At 42.1% G+C, this 16,944-nt stretch overlaps 2 protein-coding genes across 4 annotated transcripts in view; both read right to left on the reverse strand.

Annotated features, from left to right (window-relative positions):
• Nucleotides 1–411: 411 nt before the first annotated feature.
• On the reverse strand, nucleotides 412–9,399 carry rnf217 (ring finger protein 217). 2 transcript variants are annotated; one of them, XM_057016104.1, is made up of 7 exons: nucleotides 8,380–9,399; nucleotides 6,164–6,385; nucleotides 5,916–6,080; nucleotides 5,115–5,212; nucleotides 4,911–5,014; nucleotides 4,183–4,254; nucleotides 412–3,858 (listed from the first exon to the last, which is right to left on the reverse strand). In XM_057016104.1, exons 1-7 carry the CDS (start codon nucleotides 9,331–9,333, stop codon nucleotides 3,779–3,781), a joined length of 1,695 nt encoding a protein of 564 aa, XP_056872084.1. In that variant the 5' UTR covers nucleotides 9,334–9,399; the 3' UTR covers nucleotides 412–3,778. The 2 variants fall into 2 exon arrangements, with proteins under 2 accessions (XP_056872084.1, XP_056872085.1); XM_057016105.1 differs by lacking the exon at nucleotides 4,183–4,254.
• Nucleotides 9,400–10,849: 1,450 nt separating this feature from the next.
• The window catches only part of nkain2 (sodium/potassium transporting ATPase interacting 2), a 43,937-nt gene continuing 37,842 nt past the window's right edge, over nucleotides 10,850–16,944 (reverse strand). The window contains exons 6-7 of one of the 2 annotated variants that reach the window (XM_057016120.1): nucleotides 16,254–16,335; nucleotides 10,850–13,858 (exon numbers count right to left, since the gene is read on the reverse strand). In XM_057016120.1, coding sequence (XP_056872100.1) covers nucleotides 13,849–13,858; nucleotides 16,254–16,335 — 92 coding nt within the window. In that variant the 3' untranslated portion in view covers nucleotides 10,850–13,848. Of the gene's footprint in view, nucleotides 13,859–16,249; nucleotides 16,336–16,944 lie in introns of those variants that run through there. The other variant, XM_057016121.1, reaches the window with a different exon arrangement.

Raw genomic sequence — 16,944 nt, forward strand, 5'->3', positions numbered from 1 at the left:
TGCTCGTTTAAAGAAATTTAGAGAATACAAAAGTAAACCAACATGATTTGCAGCAGTGGAGGCCTGTTGTGATGTTGCACAGATGCGGTTAGGTTCAAAAATGACTTTGGACTTGTTTTTATTCAGTAATTGATTGATCATGTCGTGGCGGCACATGCTTGGTACATACAGGAAAGTACAGGTTACACATTTTTCTTTACCTAACTATAAATAAACCATGAATTTTGGGTCATATTTGGTGGCAGAGGAGATGCTTTTGGTTCACTGAAGTGAATTCTTTGTTAGATCCGCCTCCTGCGGTGCACTCCTGACCCCTGCTGACAGCAGGAGTCGCAACACTAGAATCATAAAAGGAGGTTCTTGGTGTCATTCCGGTCTAACCATTCATTTCAAACAAATAAAGTGGAACAATTTTGGCATTTGACCCAGCTGTTTATTATTTATCATACTAATGAAAAAAAAACATTTGTAAATGGCAAAGCAATGCAACATCAGCAGACATTTTTACCAGTGGCAGCAGGTGGAGGCAACAGTCCTTAGTGCACCCAGTTAATCACATCTTTAAATTGAAAAGACTGTTGAATGGACATATAATGCTGCACAATCATATAATACAGCGTTTACCATCAGACAAATACCCACAGGTCTCCTGAGATAAAGCCAACCCATGACTGGATGTTTCGTGTTTCTACTGCTGTCTCTTCAGTGACGTTACAAAGACATGTGCAAAGGTAAAATAATATTTGGGACATAGCTGAAACCCTGTGGGACCAGTTTAACTGTAAAGTTTTGGTTTACTGTTAGCCATTAAAATCACAGTATAGCAGAAAGACAACACATTAAGAGAAGGCTTGGCAGCTCTATACATTGCCCCGATATTAGTTAAAAGGAGCCTGTTAGTAAAAATTCACATGTAACACATGGATGGTGACTGAGGTGTGCCACACGTTGGCAGCTCTGTAATGGCTGTGAAGGCACTATTGTGTGTTCATGCCAACATTACTGGGACTACAACACACACATAAAAAAGAAAAAACAAACATGCCTGGGGTATCAGCCAGCCAATACACCCGGGTTCAAAAAAAAAAAGCAGTTAATAAAACAGCTCTTTCTCAAAACAATGCTGCTAAGACATCCTTGAGGATAAAGTCAAAATTGTGCACAGAAAATAGGCCAGTAGTATGTGAATTTATCCGCTGACAGACACACGTACACCTAAACTTCCCAACATTACACATTGTGCAAATAATTATCGCATTTCTATGTGGCAGCATCTTATAAAAGACCATCAAGACAGTCAAACTTGCATCCTTAAAACCGACTCCTGTCTAGGATGTGACATAAAAGATAAATCTCAAAGTTGTAGCATTTCAGCACTGGTCCTGTAAACTGCACCGTTTTGGCAAAATGCTGAAAAAAACAAAAAGACATGCCACAATTTCAGGAAAATGTCAATTCCAAAATGATGCAAAAGCTGGACTGTTTTGATGGTTCTGTGCATAAATTATCATATAAATTAAAATTCATAGTGTCCTGTGAATGATCAGTTCTAGTTATCAGTCAATCCCTCTTCATCACAAAGCTGAGGCATCAAACAGGGGCAGTGTTTATGTTGCCAATCCATCTCTACTTTAGTGCTGCAGCAAATTTGTATCCGGTTAAAAACCAGCCAGGGGTGAATGTATCCAGAGAGGGTTTGATTCTCTGCCGCAGTTCGTGTGGAATGAGCGCTCTGAAGGCTTCCTGAGATGTTTGTCCAGGTGTGGAAAATGTATTAGATCCCTGGGATAAAGCCAAGCTTGAGACATATGTTCAGCAGAATATCAGACTCACAAACATCAAATGCTTTCCTGCCGCGCTTTGAATCCCGATTTTATTCCCCATCAGGTTTCTGTGATGAAATGGGCTGAAACTCTCAGGATTATTGTTTTCCCTCTGCAATATTTAATACAGGGATCTTTCCTTGAGTCTCCCAGTTACAACGTGCCAAAAAACCCCAAATCATTCCATGAAGTTGTGGAATAAACCTAGAAAAATGTGTGTGGTTATCACTGCAGCACATACTGCTGCCTTTATTTACACAGCCCAGAGGCCATTTCTGTGACTGAGTGCAAGTCTAGTGCAAAATGGGAGGAGCGGTAGGGAGAATAAGCGAGCTTAGCGAGCTGCAGCCAGGTGACGACCTTTAGAGCCGTCATAAATCATCTGGCTGTGACCCATGTGCCTGCTCTCTTGCAGTGCATGCCGCTGTGAATAATTTAAGAATGTATTTTGAAAGCTACAGAAGTCTCCAGCCAAAAATTACCTTCATCCATTCCTGAATGATCTGAGCATCTTCTCAGTCAACAATAAGAATTAAATTTACTAGTTTACAGGACAACCAGATGACAGCATCCAAACTCAATGCAAATCACATTAAAGCAATTACATCCTTAAGTAATTGTGTTTTCTCTTCGGTTACCATTTGCAATAATATGCCACGTTCTTATAGGAAGCTATCTGAGTTAATTTCCTAATCCACTACACAATGAGAGCATTACCACCCCCACCACTGCAACATGCACCCGCTAAAAGGAAAAAAGAAGCAACAAAAGGGACATGGTTGCCCTGCCACATTCAACAATTTGTTTTGGCACAACTGCTGAACAGCAGCTTTTTTCTGTATTCAGCCACCATGCAGACTAAGGCCCTTCTCAGGCAGGGAACAAAGCAAAGTGAGGAAGACAGTACATGGGGATCATTAGGAAATGATAGAGACTTGCTTATCACACTCCCCTATACTTTGTTTACTGTTAATTGTGGACTTAAATAGGGTCTCCCGCTTTGAACCTGTACTATGCAACTTCTGTCGCCCTCTTCTGGCACTTAAAATAATTACACTAACATTACCACTGCAGGTTTAAATTTAAACTTTGCCTGTAGGCTCATTTTGGCTTCACATCTTTGCCAAAATTCAAACAGTGGTTTTAAAACATCTGTGTGATTTATATCCGGAGGTTATCAGAATAAAGGTCTGAGGGTGTAAGATTTTTGTATGAAGTCCAACAATCCAGCTTTAAAGTTATAACTTTTAAGGTGCAAGCTGAAACCATGCGGATTCGAGGCTAGCCAGGTTGACCAAAGAAGTCTAACCTTCCTGACCTAATTAAATAACCAGAGGGGATGTATCCTTCTCTTTGTAACCCCAAAAAATGAAAGAATCAAAATTCTTCCATCAAACTTTGTTCCAAATTGAGGCTGCATGAGCAACCTGCAGCACAAACAACTGCAGCAGCATCTGCAAATGTTTGATAAGAAAATTATTTTTCTCTCAGTCTTTTACACACTCTGCCATGCAGAAATGTGGCTACAGAAACCAAGCCAGATCCAGCTTTTATCAGTTATTACAAGCAAGAGTCAGAGTGAAAGACCTTTGTGTAAAGTGTCAGAGGTGGCAAAATCTATTAAAGGTTTAATGTTTTCATCTTTAATATCCGGTATCTTAAGAAAGATTTCTTTCTGCCGCAGTTGTCCTGTGTGACTCAAGTGCTCTCCTCATCAGTGTGTATGTGTGTGTGTGTGTGTGTGTGTGTGTGTGTGTGTGTGTGTGTGTGTGTGTGTGTGTGTGTGTGTGTGTGTGTGTGTGTGGCTCCGGCATTACTCTATTGGTTTATGTACTTCCCTAATTATAGTGATGATATGTCGCTGTTCCTCTCGGGCTGGCATGTTTGTCCCTGAGGAGTCATGGGTGTTGTCTTCGAAGCTGTGTTTATGTTTCTGGTGAAGAGCACTGTGGGCTTCAGGGCCACCGCCTGGATCCCTGCGTGCGCTGCTTCTTCCTCCTCTTGCACACATAGTAGACTGGGAAAAGCACCAAACCTGCGGAGGGAGTAGACAGTTATTGTAACAGCTGAGACAACTGAGGACCTTCCCATGATACTGTTATTTACTGATAGCATTAGCAAATCTGATTAATCAATCATGCAGATATTTCTTTTTTCCTTAGTTGAGCAGAACCAATAGTGTTACAACATTGTGGTATATTAGTGCATGATCTGGTGCCATTTATGCTTAGTTCTATAAAGACAAATACCAGTTTTGCAGCAGTGTGTAGTGCAGTTTGCCCTTTTAACGGTTTACAGCTCTCTGCAGAGCTTAAGCCTGATAAATGTGCCTGTTTTCTCTTGTATATAATGATGTTACCTATCACCAGTGCAAGGGCTCCGACCACCACAACCAACAGCAGGACCACAGGAGCTATAAGCAGCTTGGTAGCTGCAGACAAAAATAACACAAATCACAAAGTGGATAAATAGATTTTGGAACTTGGACTGCATCGTTCAAATGTTTTGCTACTTGCATTGCAAGAACATTAACAATGTCTGACCACCCGTGTCAATTTATTTGTGGTGGACTGAACAGTGCATGTTGGTATCAGTCCCATCTGCTCTTATTACATGCAGAATCTGCACAGTTAATAGCCCCTGTAATGCAGATAGAGCTGTACTGGCTAATTGCGCCTCGTTAAGTGAACAAATTTCCTCCCATCTTAACTGGCACCATGCTGGTAGAACTAGCTGCCGCAGACAAACAAATCTTTCCTTAACCGGAGGCCCACTGCTGTCTGGGCCCCCACACTGAATGGACAATTTTTATTAAGATAATATGAAATATGATGCAACTGAATGCATCTTAAATGAGATGCAGCTTGTCGCTCTCTGTAACAGGAAAATGCAGCAATAAACTTTGAAATCATTAGAGATTTAATCCTTAATTTCAATAGGCTATTATGATCATTTTTTAGCATGCAATGTTTTAGTAGTAGTTCAACGATGTAATATGCAGTCGCTTGTCACTTTGAGCAACATTTCAGTCAATGTAGATGAGAAATATTGAATATTTCAGCAGAAATGCAGAATTATCACACTTACCACACACAGAACCTCTGATGAAGCGCCTCAGATGAGGTTTATCTGGCAGATAGCGATACTTGCACCCAAACACGCTGAGGTTGGACGTGTGGTCGCCGAAAAATCTGGGGGCAGGAATTCAAATGAAATTCAATCAGCATGAAGAAGGTGGTGGAAAAAGCACTGCAATACGTATGTGTCCTTTCTTCAATGTTAAATTCAAACCTTAGGTGTCTGTAGCGCTCTCCGCAGCGGTAGCAGAAGTTGGTGCTGCACTGCGTACATGTCATATGATCGCATCCCTCCGTACGCTGGATGTGAATCTGCAGAGGTCAAAAAAAGACAAAAGGATAAACATTAAGATTGTTTTTTCCTCCTTCACACATAGCAATCAAATTGCTCAAGAGCTACATAAGTCATAAAAGTTGTTCCACGTTTCAGGATAGAAAATGTTTGGAAACTGTTTTATTCTCAAATTGGACGACAGAAACATCTTGTTCACCATGTATGGAGGCGTGCGGCAGTGACTGCTGACACCGCTGTAGAAGCGTGCAGCCGAACTATAAAGCGGGCTGTTAATGGAGCTGCTTCCACTCTGCTTTACGCTCGAGCAGAGTCCTGGCTGCTGTTTCCTGAGATGTGGCGTGTCGACAGTTAGCAGCAGGCTGCAGCAGCTCCTATCAGCTGCCAGCTGGCCTAATTCCTCCCTTTGCTCGAGACATCGACGAACAGTTAAATTAGATAAATGTAGTCTCAGTGTCTACCAGTTCTGGTTCTATGGGGAATGACAGTCCAAATGTGTTCACTATCTGGTTTTCTGCTCCACGTGCACATTGATCGTGCGCCTCCCGGTTCATTATCTTCCTCTGCTCTGGGCTCCTTTGCCTGGCTGAATTATTCATCCACAGTGATTCAACCTTCCATCAGTCCCCTCCCCCTTTTCACATACAGACATGCAACTTGGAGTCATGTGGGTCCATGCTGTATTTATAGCAGCGTGGGTCCACCATTATAACCAGTTCTTACCTTGCACTGGGGACATTTCTGGGCGTTTCTCTGCCCATGCTCGATGACACTCGCCCACGTTCGTAGCAGCTTGTCCCCTTTTCGATACTGCCGACATTTCAGCCCGTTGTGCCACGGGGCATGGCATTTAAAGCACCACAGAAATTGGCAATTGCTACATTGGATCTGCAACATGGAAAGAAAATGAATGTGCTTTTTAAATATGCAAGAGGTTGAAATTTGGTTTGGTGGTGACGCCCTGGTCTCACCTTGTACTTGTGCTCAGAGCGGTTGGAGTTGTGCTCCCTCAGGGTGGTGAACTGACTACACTGAGGGCACGGCTTGGTGCTGGAGTCCAGCTGACTCAGCTCCAAAAAGTAATGATACTTCTCCGCGTCTTCCTTGGACAGGTTGGAAATCACGACCCCCTCCTCCAGGTAGCCGCGGCATTCGTAAATCGGACAGTTGATGTGTGATTTCGCAAGTCTCACCTAGGGGACAGCACATTTGAGGTCAGGAAGGTCACGCTTCAATTACCGCTCAGGAGAAGCGCCTGACTTTCCCTGTTGAGCACAATATTTTCCTCTTACTGTAACTTGTTACATAAGAAGACATGACTTACACACTCATGTCTACAAAGCCAAGGCAAGCTCAAAAGTGTGTGTTCAGATTTCATCTATTGTGTTCTTAGACAGTCGGTATCGCAGCTTAAAGTGCTCAGTGGTTAATCTCCCATTTCTATCCACACCTCTTTTCATTCATTTCTCCTTTTCTCCCTTACTCACCTTGTCCACACTTTCAGACACCTGACATCTGATAAGGTGGGTGTTAGCATGTGTGTGTGTGTGTGTGTGTGTGTGTGTGTGTATGTGAGAGAGACAGAGAAACAGTGGTTAATAGAGCAGTGAAAATAAAGAACAATGGCAGCAGCCTATGATAGCCTTACAACTAGTATGCTTTTCAGGCACACACACACACATACACACTCACATATACACAAACACATGCACGCACACAGACAATAGACTATCTGATCATTTAAAAGCATAATCTGTTGGCAGGAGAGGTGATGTGTTGGTGACAACAGTACGATGGCCTCAGACATACTGGTCGTGCAGGTTTGGGCCGCCGCCACTCATGTCAGTGTGTGTAATGTGTTTAACAGGATGTGGGTCACTTAAGTTTGGATTTTCTCTGCAACAAAATAAAACACGAGGGAACACACTGCCTTAAAATGCAAGCTTAAGCAACAAAAAGCTAAATGAAACACTCTTTCCCCCTCGTCAGTAGTTACTGAATTACAGGGTTTATGACTACTGGATTTAGCTCCTACAGGTTTACTGAACTCTAAAAATAGCATTAATAACACAGATTAGGTTTGAAAAGCATAGTGAAAGACAAGTGCATTGTTGACATAATCCCTCAGTGGCACAACAACATTTTATGCACTGTGCTCGAGCGTCAGTCTGACCGCTAACTCAGAATGCCAAACATACCCTTCAAATACAGGTTCTAGAGTCCCCAGAAGAGAATCCCTCCATGACCCTGTCCTTAAATGTCTCCTCTATGCTGACCCAGGGATGTGCTCAGCGTTTACAGTAGTTTACAAGACTCTTATCTCAGTGTCAGCAAGCTTATCGGACGTTCACTTTGTCTGCTGAGTGAACATGGAAGTGCGATAAAAAGCTCAAAATTGTGGAAAGTAGAGGACTGAAGGCTTACAAACGAGGAAATATAAAACATAAAATCACAGCTGAAATGTTCAGGCTCAGCTCTTCTGCAAATGTTTCCTTCATCTATTATTCATTTTCTCATTGTCTCAGCTTAAATTGCCCCAGAAATCGATTAGTTGGATTCTTTATTTAGCACTTTAAAAAAAAAAGAGCATGAATTCCTTAGCGTGTTCTATTTGGGGTGACTGACTTTGGAATTATTTGACACTGTGCTGTGATGCACAGTTGAGATGCTTCGCCATGCTAATTTACCAGAGCCAAGGAAATGATCGCTTGTGGTTTCCTAGAATCTGCCTGCACAGAACAGCAAAATTTAACTCCTGAGGGAAGAATCCTTTTTTTACTACGTTAGTTGGAGAGTTAAAAGCTCAAAACGTTGTGAACAAAGCAGGCTATTGTGAAAGGTGGCACAGCGCTTTGGCGCAGAATTAGATAGTGACGCAAATTCACAGAAAATCAGGAGATGTGATATACTGATGGTGCGCCTTTAATATTTGAAATGCCAGCTCCTGGTCAGAGTCCAGGATCAAAAGTGTTATTTTTGGCCATGCCGTGGGGTACCTATGATGCCAAACACAACATGTACAATGTAGGACAGGGAGGAGGGTCTGCGGGGTGTTATTTAAGTTCAAGGACACTTGAACCAGCTGCTGACTAGCCCTGATTCTGGAACAACCTCCACCTCAGAGCTGTTGAACCCTGCTGCATTTTGCAACTCACTCATTTCACCCCCACCCTCCCCCTGAACCAACCTGGGAGCTGACGTAGAGTCCCAGGCACTCGTTACACACCGCCTTCCTGCAGCAGGGAAGGGGTGCGATGGATTTCCCTTCCAGGCACACCCGGCAGCCCCGCACCGCTGTCTCTCCACCGGCCTGTACACCGGACAGATGGTGCGCCATTTCCCCGAACGGATCAACGAGATCATCCGTCGTGTACATTTCGAGATTGGAACCCACATCTTGTTCGATTTCAGACGCGTAAGATGTGGCCAGAGCATCATGGGGGATTTGATTCTGCTCACGATCGTTATCGATACAATACACAGTGCAATAGATGTGTTCTTTAGTGCCCACTGACTCGTCTAGAGCGGCCTTGTTGCTGTCAGTGTCGCGTTTATGACGACAAGGATCTGTCAAGTGTAAAAATTCAAATTCAACCGCTTGGGCATCCGAAGTCAAGCCAGCCAGGGTTGCTTCGTTTTCAGTCACCGCCTCGGCCGTTCCACCGTCCGACTTTTTGCAGCCACGTTCACTGTCAAAACCGTCCGTAATGTCGTTGTTAATGGTTCCTTCGGAGTTTTCGTGCTCGATGTCCAGCTGCCCCCAGCCGTTGAAATTTACCCGGAGAGATGGAGACTTTGAAACCCCGAGATTCCGCCTTAGAATCTCCACAACGCTCGCACTCCTCCGTTCTGCTTCTCCACCGTTGTTGTCAGTGGCGACGGTGCTCCTCTCATCCTTCTCCCCCTCGCTTCTCCTGTCCCCGGACTCCCTCTCAGATCCGTCCGGGGATAGTGGGAAGTTTGGTGCGGTGACACCGGAGTCCAAATCTCCGCCTGCTCGCTCAACTTTGCTGTCCGGGAAATAAGTTTCCTTCGATAATTTCCCGGACAATTTCGTCCTCCCCTCTTCGAAGCTGCTGATAAAACTTGGCATTTCGGTTGTCGGTTCGGCATCTTCCATCCCCGATATGGCTCTCCCCATTAGTGAGCGACACCGTCATCCGCTTGCCTGCTTGTTTAACTCCTACTACCAAAACAAAACAGGCGAGTCGGTACTTCCGGGGTTTGACGTCATAGCGAAGGAGACCACTGATAGGCTGCTTGGAAATAAGCTTTTATAATAATAATTATAACAATAAAAATAATAATAATAATAATAATAAACAAGTCTACAAGTTTGCCAATGGACCAAGGAACAGATGATTAATTTTAGGGATTCCGAAGGGACCATTAATCTTTTAATGATCAAATCAAAGGGGTTTTGATGACAAAGCAACAATATCTTATGTAACCTTGTGTTACTGCTGCATATATTGCTATGGTGCTACAATATGTGAGAAACTGATCTGCTTCGAGTGTTTGTTTGGGGTTTTTTGTAGTTTAGGCGCAACCTTTCTACGTATTCCGTTCATAAACAGAGGTTTTCTTCTAAGATAAATGCTGTCAACTCCTTTACAGAGGAAGTTCAGTAATGTTATTTTTACTAATAATAATTTGGCAGCAACTATGTCAACATCATAAGTTTGTTAGCAAATAAGTTATATCATTTGATTTATTCAGTGTGAATCAATCATGTCCATACAATTACATTGTAGTTGATCTTAAAAAGGTGGTTGGCTGTGTGGAGCGTGGGTTTCTGTCCATTTAAAACTTGCTATGCGAAATCATTTCTCATTGACACTTTCTTTATTTTTGTACTTTTAGCCTGGTTGTGTGTAACATTATCTCACTTACTGAGTTGAGAGGATTCTCGAAGCACAGCCCCCACAGGGCTTTTGCTTCTCAGTTTCATGGGTTTCAGTTTAACCTCAGATTAACGAGGTTTTAACATCACACACCTACCCCCGAGGGCCTGGGTATTAGATACAACACAGTCAGAATATCACGGAAAATACAAATAAAATAACTTTCTAATTATTCAAGTGTGTTTTTGTTTGCCTCTGTGTAACCTTGTTTCAAAGGTGATTAAGGATAACATGTCTCCAAAGATGAGCTTCTGGGTACTCTATGCTGCTCTTGCTTTTTATTCATCTGGAAAAGTATAACCATGTTGTGATTCTGCAGGTTTAATTGTTAGAAATTTCAACAAACTACTTACAATCAACATTTTCGAGCAACATCTGACTTGTAAACCAATTTCCCTATTGTGACAGTGACATCTCACCTGTTATCACATGAACAAAAGTCAAGTAAGGTAAGACAGCCTAACATCTCCATGACAACTGAGCAAACACAGGCCGCTAATGTAGACTGATATGTGGAAGGAAGAACATTCCAGCTTTTGTCAGGTTTACTTTTCACAAGTTTCACCGTAGAAATGTGTCTTTGGTTACATAATTGAGTGTGACAAGTGAGGAAACCTGGATTTATAATAGATTTACTACAGCTTTTATTCCCAACAGACCAAATCAAATATACTCAAGTGGGCTATTTAAAGAATTGTATCACAGTAAATGACAATTTTAAAAAAGAGAGGTGAAGAATGACCAAATACAGACTCTTGTTCTCCACTGTCAGGTTTATTTTGTACTGTCTAGTTTATGTACACTCAGTCTCCTGTTGTAAACTATCATGAAAAGAGAAGTTAAACCAACAGAGAAGGCTGCAGTCAGTGTTGAACGTTAACAAACCGACCCAGAACCACAGAAAGAATGCAGATAAATGACAAAGGAAATGTGACACATTTCTGAGCATCACCTGGATTCCAAAAACAATCCTATGTGAATGTAGAATTTACTTTTATGGTGTATTTAGGGCTGGGGATTCATATAATTTACAGTAATACAATTCCTATGGTCAGAGTTCAGTGTATATACTGTATGTCATGTGATATAATGCCTGAAGGTAAAATTCACAATACCAGTTTTTACAAAGGTTTGTAGATGTTAGATCATTCTGTTGACGTAACCAAAGCCTGAGTTACCACAGGACTCTGAAGGTGAGGAGTTATAGAATATGAAGTGTTTGAGTTCAAACTAATGACCATGTTATGGCTGATTTGGATATGCAGCAGCCCGGGGTCTGGGTTCATGTTGTCCAGTTCACCACCGCCTGAAGAGATACGATGACTCAGTGACTCCAGTAAAAGCCCTCCACACACACGCACACACACACGCACGCACGCACGCACGCACGCACACACCAGACACACACGCACACACCAGAACTAAGGTCACAAATAGAAATAACAAAAATAAGACCACCAACTGTATTTTTAAAGTTAAACCTCCATGAAAGTTTCACAGCATTAGCTTCTGTAATGACAGGTTTAAAAAAAAAAGACACTTTAACAGCCATAATTTCCTTTATTATCACAAACTCTGTGGCATCAGTTGGTAATTTGAACATAAATTAATGCAATCTAATTAACAATGTGCTAGAATGTCAGTGAGTCTCCAGTCCTGATGGAGGCTAAATGTAAAAAGAGCAGACTATAGTGCAACTAATTCTCTTTCCTCCCTCCTCCTCTCACTAGCTCATTTCAAATACACTGTACATCTTAAAGAAATATAACACAGTATTACCACTTTTACACAACATCATACATTAGTAGTCAACTAGAAAAAACAGTAAACACGGCCACGTGATTAAAAAACGTCTAGAAGTTACACTTTGTCATTTTACATTTTCTGTCATGGTAGCTATTTTACTCGCTTATTCTGCGGACATTTCAGACTGTTGTCATAGAAAAATCACAAAGTTCACATTTGAAGAGAGTTGAGGCGCATTCAACGAACAAAAACAGTTCCTGTTTTTAGCTAGTTAGTGACACGCAGCATGAGATTAAATACGCAACATTTTAGAAACAACTCATGCAAACAGAGAATGGTGTTTCTCTCCTCGCCCGGAGACACACAGGGCGGCGGCTCTGAACGTAACCCACGCCATTTTGCCACAAACGATGAGGAGAACTGACAGAAGGTGGATATAACCATCATTTCCGTGCAGGGAAAATGTCCATCCCACCTTGAGAAGCCAGCGTTTGCACCCACAGAAAAGGCCTGGTGGGTTTGTTCTGGTGGCTGCACCACGAGTACATCTGCAGTCACGTTTCTGGAAATCTCACTTCTTTTTTTTTTTGCATCCAGAATAAGACTGGTCTGAGTCTGGTGCGCACAAACCAGCTCTGCAGATATTCGTGTGATGAAACAGTTGGCACTTTATGTCAAAATGTGTGCAATGAGGTGCTAATATCCTGGCATTTCTCTGGCATGTTTGTCCTTGTCTGTGGAGTGAGGGCTGAAGATTCCTCTGGCACTTCTTCCTACTCCAGTGAAAATGATATCTTCAAAAAAAAAAAAAAAAAAAAAAAACCTTGAAATTCAGAGGCTCCTCTGCGGGTCTGGTTTAAAAGAGCCATATTCCAGGTCCAGGTTAACAACTGGCTGTGATTGTCATTAGTGCCGTGGCTGCGTCTTTTCGCCCGTGAAAGATTTTTGGTCAATCTTGTGTCATTTTTATGAGAGCAGGTTTCTCCTCATTTAAAAAAAAAAAAAGTAATCCTGATAAATGTGTAAAGGGGCTGAAGTTGCACACTGAGAGGCATAAATGGGGGGAAGTGGATGGGAAGCTGTTGACTGACCTCACTTATTAAAATCTACCTCTGCTAGCATGTCCTTGACGGAAGACATCATATTTAGACACACCAAACAACACATCTCCAACAACTCAATACAGCAGAAAACACCTCATACCCTTTCAGAGGGCAGGCAGATAGAAACTCTGTCAGCGGATCAGGCTTTTAGTGCTGCCATATTTGCCCTCTACTGTAAACATTAAGATTCACATCAGTATAAAAACTGTTGAACGAGTGTTTGATGTATGCCTGTGTAAATTCACATATGTAATCCCTGTATGAAGGTGTCACACTGGTCTTCAACATTCTACCATTAAAAGCTGAATTTAAAAAGTGTTTGATATATACCTGCTTCAATCCAACCTGCCACTTCCATGTTTGCTTTGACACTGTTTGCAATAAAAACCAAAAAATCAGAAAATGACATTCTGCAGAAGTCTAGACAGTCAGGCACGAAGAGAAAACAGCTCCAGGGATGGCTGAGCCGCTGTGTACATCTACATCCCAATGTCTCAAAGACATCCAGAAGTTAGGGAGGGTAAATTCAATCCATCAGGACATTTGTCAGTATATTACCAATGAGTCTGGGCCTCTTTGGTTTCCTTTTTAATGTAGATGCTCACATCACAGGAGGAGCGTTTTCTTTCACAAGACCCAAAACGCCGCTGATGCTGTAGGGGCCCCTGCAGTGACTGTCTTTAACCACACGAGGTCACTATTTCCCCAGGAATAGACCCAATAAAAACTGCAGAGAGCCCAACAGGAAAAGCAACTAATGTGGCTCTTTAGGCTGAAAGTCAGAATCTCTAAGTACCTCGTGACAGTGCAGTCATTGTTATTTTGTTAAAAGCCATTTGGACTAGTCGAGGATATTAAGCAGAGGGACTCGGTAAGGCAGTGCTCTTGGTTCAACTCCCAGGTTTACTTTGACCTGCATTAAGAGAAGAAGAGAGGGGTTCTGTAAAACAGTAATCAAGCCTCCTGTTTCATGTAAAAATATGAGCAAATGTTTTTTTTACATTCCTCCACCTCTATTACTCTCCAACTCATTAACAGAGACATGATAAAAGCAAACACAGCCTCAGAAGAAACATACAAAGAGCCCTCATGCAAGATGGTGAAACTGTCGATTGTGTTCTGTATATTGTGAGAACTGAGAAGAGTAAAGATTAAAAGCTTCAGGAGAAATGATGAAATTCATGGTGGTGCATTTGCTTGATCATTCTCTGATCTTTGAAATGATTCACTTGGTGAAAAGACTGAATTACAGTGTAGATTGTAATGTTTTACAGGATATCTAGTGGAGACCGGTGTACACAGTGCTTTCACACCAATCAGCAACAAAACAGTAAAAAAAAGCTTCAGTTTAAGAAGCATCCTGGAATACAAATTTGGTGTAACACTATTACGGACACAGCAGCTTAGACCACTCAATTAATCAAGCTGATTATCTCATTAAAGAATTAATTAATTAATTAATTAAAGAACATGTAACGTTAGATAGAACCTCTCTGTATTTCTGTACAACAGAATCTACCTCAGTTTTCAACTGTTAAACACCTAATTCCCAGCTTTGTGTGTGTGTGTGTGTGTGTGTGTGTGCGCGCGCGCGCGTGTGTGTGTGTGTGTGTGTGATATTTGTGGTGTGTATTTTGCAAAGCAATTCCACTGGGATAGGAGATGCTTCCTCAATGGTTTTACAAGCCAGAGACAATAAACACAGCAACAGCTGTGGAATAATGATAACATATTGATAATGTTCATGTGTGCATGTGTGCACGTGTGTGTGTGCGTTTGTGTGCATGTGCACATTTATTTGGAAGATGTCCATCAGCGGTTTTAATGGCCGAAGGTTTTGTGTGCATGTGTTGTTTATGTTGATGCGCATGCATGTGCATGTGCATGTATGTGCACGTGCACGTATGCACACCGGTGCTCCACGGTCTCCCGTGTGTTATTCTGTGGCTTCTACCGGGGTTGAAGATTTATGATCTGGGTTATGGTGTCCACGGGGGACACATAAAACTACAGAACAGCCTTTTATTGCGTTCGCTTTATTCCTGTTTCATGGTTGACACTTTATTTTTTATCTCCTGTTGCTCTTCAACTCCATTTTTCCTCTTTCTTTCCTCGCTCTGGTTTGCTTAGGCTCAGTTATTGATCACTTGTCTTCTGCGTTGGAGTCTCCAATATCATCTATTGTTGTTTTTAAGCAGCGTAGCTTTTGCGTGCCACTTGACAAAGTGAGACAGTGAGATGAATTTGGAGCTGTCTGACCGTCTCTAGTTCATTTCACGCCATTGTTTTGGCTCTCCAGTCCAGGAATAGCTGAAGGACTCTGACCTGTGCTTTCAGACTTAAGAAAAAGCCACATAAACTAGAGTTCGGCGTGCGAAAAGCAACAGCAGGCCGTCCCTCTCACTCTGCTCCCAGTCTGAGAACTAATTATAAAACAGCTTCTGAAACTTTCACAGCGGAGCACCTATTTGCCACTTGTGAGGAGAGTGATGAAAGCACTGCAGCACTGATCACAGGTGAAATCTGGGTAAATTATTGTGCTGATTCAGCACCTGCACCTGTCATCGGAATCATCAATGGCCTCAAGCTACATTGGACAGGATGAGATGCAAACACTGAACTGATGGGGGAATTTAGAGTTTCCTGGTGTTTAGCGTGATTGACTTAGGAGAGATGATGCATATGAGTTTAATAGTCATTATGTAAAAATATTCTGCCAGGCTATGTAATATAAATAAGCAGAGGAGTTCACTAGATACAGTTGTACAAGGTGTACAAAATATTCACAGTTCAAAAAAGATGGAGTATAAATGTTAAATCAGCAGCCTCCTGGTATAATATGGTTCTGGCAGGCTGCTTTATTCACCCCCACCGTTATTATTTATGCTGTCAGGAAGTGTCACATGACCAGGATTAGAATATTTTGGTCAGAATGTTCTCAGTAAGAAGCCTTCATGACGCTAATTTGCGCTGAAGATCCTGGAATCGTCGCCTGCATTGTACAAACACTGCGGCATGTTTGAGTCACAGCTAACGCGATAGGTGGAAAATGACCCTCAGAGTTGTGATCCTTCAGCACCATAGTATCACCAAGTATCATCCTCGGTTTGATTTAATCCACATTTTTTCTCCTTAGAACCTTTCTACCTCTTTTCTCGCCTGTGCTCAGGCACAAATTTAACTGCAGATTTTGCATAAATTTGCATTTTCTTCACCCTCTTTAAACCTCTCAATGTGGGTTTCTGATGAAAAACATCAGCAATGTTTATATATAGATGTGAATATAAAGTAAGCAGTGATATACTTACATGTACATGGGCTGTAGTTGAAGATGGGAGGTCTTCTGAGGCCCCTGGTAACCGTAGGAGTCAAATCCTCCTATAAAATCAACTGCACAAACACAGCACCATTCAGAGGAATCATTCGGCTTTTATGATGACCAGCTGGGAGCCTCCCACCGTGCATGATTCACTGCACTAGCACTCTTACACCTACAGAAGTCTCATTAAGGACATTCTGTGAGAGAAACACACAAAACAAGTTTACTGCTGCTTTTTGCACAGCTAATCTGCTTTGGGAGCACAAAACCACTTCATGTTAACCCTCAATTGTAACAAAAAAGAATAATAAAAAAAACCCTGCAATGCTATTTTTAGGAGGTCTTATGGAGCAGTGTATTTAGGCCTTAAGAATGTACTTACCGGTAACTCTTAATTTACCTTGAATAATTGCACAGACCTTCAGCAGCTGCCAGCATGTGGTGGCTTTCCACAGGCAGCAGAAGAGCAGTCTCTTAAAGAGATGATGCCTTGATAGACAGTAGCTAAGTTTAGATTGTTTTCATAGCAGTTTCATGTCTGAATATCTGAAATGCTGATTTGTTGTCAGACTTTTCCTTTTCTTAAGTACAGTGAACAGAGTTATCCAAGCGTGTGGGTCCTGCTCACTGTCCTCATGTGGGTTTTCTCTTTCAAAAATTCACAACACAGCAACAGGTCT

Source organism: Takifugu flavidus, chromosome 19 (assembly GCF_003711565.1).
Source record: "Takifugu flavidus isolate HTHZ2018 chromosome 19, ASM371156v2, whole genome shotgun sequence".
Classification (NCBI taxonomy): Eukaryota; Metazoa; Chordata; class Actinopteri; order Tetraodontiformes; family Tetraodontidae; genus Takifugu; species Takifugu flavidus.

Coding starts and splice junctions, on each gene's coding strand:
- rnf217 (XM_057016104.1), bottom strand. CDS start 9,333: ATGGGGAGAGCCATATCGGGGATGGAAGATGCCGAACCGACAACCGAA. Junction 5,015..5,114: donor GAGCGCTACAGACACCTAAG/GTTTGAATTTAA, acceptor TCCTGCCCCCAG/ATTTTTCGGCGACCACACGT. Junction 3,859..4,182: donor AGCCCTTGCACTGGTGATAG/GTAACATCATTA, acceptor CTCCCTCCGCAG/GTTTGGTGCTTTTCCCAGTC.